General features: G+C 46.2%; 1 protein-coding gene across 1 annotated transcript in view; it reads right to left on the reverse strand.

Annotated features, from left to right (window-relative positions):
* The window catches only part of LOC109923605 (laminin subunit beta-1-like), a 162,646-nt gene that overhangs the window by 29,600 nt on the left and 125,824 nt on the right, over positions 1 to 7,222 (reverse strand). The window contains exons 17-18 of the mRNA XM_048606657.1: positions 6,536 to 6,632; positions 623 to 998 (exon numbers count right to left, since the gene is read on the reverse strand). Coding sequence (XP_048462614.1) covers positions 623 to 998; positions 6,536 to 6,632 — 473 coding nt within the window. The remainder of the gene's footprint in view (positions 1 to 622; positions 999 to 6,535; positions 6,633 to 7,222) is intronic.

The following is a 7,222-nucleotide window of genomic DNA, read 5'->3' on the forward strand; positions in this document are numbered from 1 at the left end:
GGGCTGGAGGAGGTTACAGAGATAGGGAGGGGTGTAGGGGCTGGAGGGAGTTACAGAGATAGGGAGGGATGTAGGGGCTGGAGGGGGTTACAGAGATAGGGAGGGATGTAGGTGCTGGAAGGATTTGAAAAGAATTAGAATCTCAAGACCCTGTCAGTCTGGGAACTGATGCAGGGGAGTGAGTATGGGACTGTCTGGGAGAGGGACTTGGAGCAAGTTTGCAGAGGGTAGATTGTTAGAGAGTGACCATGTATGGACTGCCATTGGTTCGTCTGGGAGTGACAAAAGGTTCAGGAGGGAGATTGAGTTGAGGTAGGGGCAGGGTTAGGACATGAGGCAGGAAATAGGAGATGGTGTCATCTGTACCGGAAGCACTGTGCAGAGTTAAATATAATACCAAGCTTTGGTATCCATCCAGAGCTGCTTGGAAAAAGGAGGGAATAGATTTTATAAAGGATGAAGGAAAATGATGAGGGACTATCTGTTCATCTGATGAGGGCTGACTGAGATAAGTCACTGTTCCTGCTGCTGATAAATGGAGCGGTCAGGCCAGCCAGCACTCAGCAGGGTGCTCTCACTCCCACTGGGCAGCACTGCTCTCTGAGTGTGTGTGAGACTCTACCTGAGACTGTTGGCCAGATCGTTGAGCTGTTCCAAAACTCTGGGACTGGTGACAGGTTCCTCTCGGACCAGTGCCTCTACATCCCGTAGCATTTTCTCCAGCTCCTGGAGCCTGTTGTTCTCTGCTCCAGTTGCCCCAGACACAGTGATGCGGTGCACTGCCTCCTTGAGAGCACGCAGCCTCTCCCCTAGCTGCTTCACCTCCTCGTCCCACAAATCGAAGCAGGAGTGGCATCGAGTACAGCTCGGAGAACGTCCATGGTAACTGCGGCTACACTGGTCACACCGAGGGCCTGTGTAACCCTCCCTACAGAGACAGCGGCCTGTAGACCGATCACATTGCTGTGTCTCTGAACCATCCAGATCACAGTCACACGCTACGGAGAGATAACAAGGTGTTAGGATCACTCGAGGTGTTGCAGCCTAACTCTCAACTTACTGCTGAGAAATGAGTCCCCAAAGCATTAGAACCTTCTCTGCTTCATTCTATCAAGGTCACACTGATACAACTCTGGGTTCGATACAGAGTAAAGCCCCTCTACACTGTCCCCTCATCAAACACTCCCAGGACAGGGACAGCACAGGGTTAGATACAGAGTAAAGCTCCCTCTACACTGTTCCCCCCATGAAACACTCCCAGGACAGGGACAGCACGGGGTTAGATACAGAGTAAAGTCCGTTCCACATCATCTCCATCAAACACTCCCAAGACAGGGTCAGGACAGGGTTAGATACAGAGTAAAGGTCCCTCTACACTGTCCCCCCCATCAAACACTCCCAGGACAGGGACAGCACGGGGTTAGATACAGAGTAAAGCTCCTTTCACACCATCTCCATCAAACACTCCCAAGACAGGGTCAGGACAGGTTAGATACAGAGTAAAGGTCCCAAGGTCCCTCTACACTGTCCCCATCAAACACTCCCATGACAGGGACAGCAGAGGGTTAGATACAGAGTAAAGCTCCCTCAACACTGTCCCCATCAAACACTCCCATGACAGGTACAGCAGAGGGTTAGATACAGAGTAAAGCTCTCTCTACACAGTCCCCTCATCAAACACCCACTTACCCTTTCACAGGATATCAGCATAAAAGGCTAGGCAGCATTTATTGCCCATCCCTAAATGCCCAGAGTCAACCACATTGCTGTGGGTCTGGAGTCACATGTAAGTGAGACTAAATGTCCTTCCCTAAAGGAAGTTTTACAATAACTGATACTAGTTGCATGGTCACCATCACTGAGACCAATATTCAATTTCAGATTTATTCATTAAATTAACTTGCAGCAGCTGCTGTGGTGATATTTTTCAGCAGGCAGAGGGAGAGGCGACCGTGAGGACCAGGGGGCTGCCGGGAATATATTTGGGCAGCGGCTGTATTCTTCTGTATCGTGTAATTGGTTAAAAATTTACTTTCTTTTTTTATTTATCTATTAATTGATTATTTGAAAAGACCATAGCAGAGAAGTATTAGAAAGTATTTAACTCATAAATTGATATAAAGTAATAAAGTAATTAACTAAGTAGAGATGGCTGGGCAGCTGATGTGCTGTAGCTGTATGATGTGGGAGCTGCCTGATCCCATTGTGAACGGCAGTGACCACATCTGCAGCAAGTGTTGGTTGCTGGAAGAACTCCGGCTCAGAGTTGAAGATCTGGAATCTGAGCTTCAAACATTGCGGCACATCCGGGAGGGGGAGAGTTACCTGGACGCTTTGTTTCAGGAGGCGGTCACACCTGGTAGATTAAGTAATTCAAATTCAGTTAGTGATCAGGGACGACAGGGTGTGACTACAAGTGAGGCAGGTAGGGGGATCCTGAGTTCAGGAGTGGAGGAGCCTCAGCTTTTGACCTTATCCAACAGGTACGAGATACTTGCTCCCTGTGTGGATGAGGAAAAGTGCTGCGGGGAGGAGGAGCCAGCTCACCGCGGCACCATGGTGCAGAAGGCCATTCAAGAGGGGGGAGCAAAGAGACAAGTGGTAGTTATAGGGGATTCTATAGTTAGGGGGATAGATAGTATCCTTTGCAAGCCGGATCAGGAGTCCCGCATGGCGTGTTGCCTGCCCAGTGCCAGGGTGCAGGACATCTCTGAGCGGCTTAAAAGGATATTGGAGCGGGAGGGGGAGGATCCAGTTGTTGTGGTCCACGTTGGGACTAACAACATAGGCAAGGCTAGGATGGAGGACCTGTTTGGGGATTATCAAGCACTAGGAACGAAATTAAGGAACAGGTCCTCAAGGGTCATAATCTCCGGATTACTGCCTGAGCCACGTGCAAATTGGCTTAGGGACAAGGACAATCAGGAAAGTAAACACATGGGTAAGGGAGTGGTGTGGGAAAGAGGGGTTCCATTTCATGGGGCATTGGCATCAGTTTTGGAACAGGAGGGATCTGTACCAATGGGACGGTCTCCACCTGAACTGATCTGGAACCAGTGTTCTAGCGAAAAGGATAAATAGGGTGGTCACTAGAACTTTAAACTAGTGAGTTGGGGGGAAGGGAAAGGGAAAACGACAGGGAGTATGATGGTAAATAAAAAGGTAAGCAGCAGGTTAGCATGTGTGCAGGAGGGTTTAAGTTCAAGGCAGACTCTGAAAGAAGCAAAAAGGAAGGATAACTCAGGAGATATTATTAGAGATGTTGGAAATCATGAGGGTAAGAAAGCTAGCATAAAGGCACTTTACCTGAATGCTCATAGCATTCGTAACAAGGTTGATGAGTTAACGGCACAAATCATCGCGAATGAATATGATTTGGTAGCCATTACGGAGACATGGTTACAGGATGGTCACAACTGGGAGTTAAATATCCAAGGGTACCAGACTATTTGAAAGGACAGACAGGAAGGTAAGGGAGGTGGTGTAGCCCTGATATTCAAGGACGCCATCAGGGCGGTGCTGAGAGATGATATAGGTTCTATGGAGAATGAGGTTGAATCCATTTGGGTGGAAATTAGAAATTCTAAGAGGAAAAAGTCACTGATAGGCATAGTCTATAGGCCACCAAATAATAACGTCACATTGGGGCAGGCAATAAACAAAGAAATAACTAACGCCTGTAAAAATGGTACGGCAATTATCATGGGGGATTTTAACCTACATGTGGATTGGTCGAACCAGCTCGGTCAGGGTAGCCTTGAGGAGGAGTTCGTTGAGTGTATCCGTGATAGTTGTCTTGAACAGTATGTAATGGAACCGACGAGGGAGCAAGCTATCCTAGATCTGGTCCTGTGTAATGAGACAGGAATAATTAATGACCTCATAGTTAGGGATCCTCTTGGAAGGAGTGATCACAGTATGGTTGAATTTAGAATACAGATGGAGAGTGTGAAGATAAAATCCAATACCAGGGTCCTGTGCTTGAACAAGGGGAACCACAATAGAATGAGAGAGGACTTGGCTAAAGTAGACTGGAAACAAAGATTTTATGGTGGGACAGTTGACGAGCAATGGAGAACTTTCAAAGCAATTTTTCAAAGTGCTCAGCAAAAGTATATTCCAGTGAAAAGGAAGGACTGTAAGAAAAGGGGTAATCTGCCATGGGTGTCTAAAGAAATAAGGGAGGCTATCAAATTGAAAGAGAAGGCATACAAAGTGGCCAAAAACAGCATGAAACTAGAAGATTGGGAAAACTTTAAAGGTCAACAGAAAGCCACAAAAAGAGCTATAAAGAAAAGTAAGATAGAACATGAGAAAAAACTAGCACAGAATATAAAGACAGATGGCAAAAGTTTCTATAAATATATAAAACGAGAAAGAGTGGCTAAAGTAAACGTTATCCCTTTAGAGGATGAGAAGGGGAATTTAGTTATGGGATATGATGAAATGGCCGAGGCATTGAACAGGTATTTTGTATCGGTCTTCACAGTGGAGGACACTAATAACATGCCAGTAATTGACAAAGAGATGAAGGTAGGTGAGGACCTCGAAACAATCATTATTACGGAAGAGGTAGTGTTGGGCAAGCTAATGGAGCTAAGGATTGATAAGTCTCCTGGCCCTGATGGAATGCATCCCAGGGTACTAAAAGAGATGGCGGGAGAAATAGCAGGTGCACTGCGGTAAATTTCCAAAATTTGCTGGACTCTGGGGCAGTCCCAGCAGATTGGAAAACAGCAAATGTGACGCCACTGTTTAAAAAGGGAAGTAGACAAAAGATGGGGAATTATAGACCAGTTAGCTTAACCTCTATAGTGGGGAAGATGCTCGAGTCTATTATCAAGGAAGAAATAGCAAGGCATCTTGATAGAAATTGTCCCGTTGGGTAGACGCAGCATGGGTTCATGAAGGGCAGGTCATGCTTGACAAATCTTTTGGAATTCTATGAAGACATTACAAGCGAGGTGGACAATGGGGACCCAGTGGATGTGGTGTACCTAGATTTCCAAAAGGCCTTCGACAAGGTGCCGCACAAGAGGCTACTGCATAAGATAAGAATGCATGGCGTTAAGGGTAAAGTATTAGCATGGATAGAGGATTGGTTGACTAACAGGAAGCAAAGATTGGGGATAAATGAGTGCTATTCTAGCTGGCAGTCAGTGACTAGTGGTGTGCCTCAGGGATCGGTGTTGGGACCACAATTATTTACAATTTATATAGATGATTTGGAGTTGGGGACCACGTGTAGGGTGTCAAAGTTTGTAGATGACACTACGATGAGTGGCAGAGCAAAATGTGCAGAGGACTGTGAAACTTTGCAGAGGAACATAGATACATTGAGTGAGTGGGCAAAGGTCTGGCAGATGGAATACAATGTAAATAAATGTGAAGTCATACATTTTGGTAGGAGTAATAGTAAAAAGGATTATTACTTGAATGGTAAAACGTTGCAGCATGCTGCTATGCAGAGGGACCTGGGTGTCCTTGTACATGAATCACAGAAGGTAGGCCTGCAGGTACAACAAGTAATTAGGAAGGCAAATGGAATTTTGTCCTTCATTGCTAAAGGGATTGAGATTAAAAGCAGAGAGGTTATGTTGCAGCTGTAGAAGGTGCTGGTGAGGCCACACCTAGAGTACTGTGTGCAGTTTTGGTCTCCTTACTTTGGCCAGGATGTACTGACACTGGAGGGGGTGCAAAGGAGGTTCACTAGGTTGATTCTGGAGTTGAGGGGGTTGGCTTATGAGGAGAGACTGAGTAGATTGGGATTATATTCATTGGAATTCAGAAGATTGAGGGGGGATTTTATAGAAACATATAAAATTATGAAGGGAATAGATAAGATAGAAGTAGAGAGGATGTTTCCACTGGCAGGTGAAGCTAGGACAAGAGGGCATAGCCGCAAGATTAGAGGGAGCAGATTTAGGACTGAATTGAGAAGGAACTTCTTCACCCATAGGGTTGTTAATCTATGGAATTCCTTGCCCAGTGAAGTAGTTGATGCTACTTCAGTAAACGTTTTTAAAGATAAGGTAGATATTTTTTTGAACAATAAAGGAATTAAGGGATACGGTGAGAACGCGGGTAAGTGGATCTGAGTCCATGAAAAGATCAGCCATGATCTTATTGAATGGTGGGGCAGGCTCGAAGGGCCAGACGGCCTACTCCTGCTCCTAGTTCTTATGTTCTTATATTTGAACCTGTGGCCTGGGAGCTGTCTGCCTGTTTCTCAGGATTACTGGTCCAGCAATACTTCCAGCAGGTCTCCACCACCCTCTCAGGAAAGGCTTGCTGCTGTTAATCAGGAGCGGAGGGAACTTCTGGATTGGTTCACAGACAAGGGAAGTGGGGTATCCGGCAGAAGTCCTGAGAATTACTTTTTCTGGAATCATTCACAGGAATGTGAGCCAGGCTGGATCAGAAACCAGCTCCATTGCAGCCCCTCCTTTACTGTATCTCCACTGAAAACAAAGTGAGGTTAAAATGTTTGAGCCTCCCCAGGTACATGTGCATTCCAAAGTTGTGGTCTCCTTACCCTGACATTCCAGACCCGGATTGCCCCAGTAACCTTCCCTGCACTGCGAACAGGTCTGACCTCCCCTTCCTGGGCGGCACTCGCACTGGCCTGTGAACTGTTACAAACACCAATTAGCAACATTCACCAAACAAGGAGACAGTGAGCAGGAGGTGAGGCTGGTCGGGGGGGAGAGGAAATGGGCAATGTAGGGGGAGTGCAACTCTGGGATGGGTGCAGGGATTAGGGAAACGCAGCTGGTCTGGAAATCTGAAACAAGATCAGAAAATGATGGAAAAACTCAGCGGGCCTGGCAGGATCTGTGGAGAGAGAAACAGAATTCATGTTTCGAGGCAAGTATGACTCTTGTTCAGAACTGGGTCTGGAAGTAAGTTCTGTCACTCTTTCCATAGATGCAGCCAGACCTGCTGAGTTTCTCCACCTGTTCCTATTCTTGTTCAATATTTCCAGCATCGACAGTATTTTGTTTTATTGAGTATTGTTAAACATCCCAAGGTTAAAAGGTTCAAGAGCAGGGTTCAGCTGCACACTTTCCCAGTTGGAGATTCATTTCAAATAAATAAACCCTGAAAACTTACTGTGCATTCTACAAGTAGATAAAACAATATATCCAGTCAAAATAATGAACTGACAGTCAGTACTGAGGGAGTGCCGCACTGTCGGAGGGTCAGTGCTGAGGGAGTGCCG

This window comes from Rhincodon typus, chromosome 16, assembly GCF_021869965.1.
Source record: "Rhincodon typus isolate 14 chromosome 16, sRhiTyp1.1, whole genome shotgun sequence".
NCBI classification, from domain to species: domain Eukaryota; kingdom Metazoa; phylum Chordata; class Chondrichthyes; order Orectolobiformes; family Rhincodontidae; genus Rhincodon; species Rhincodon typus.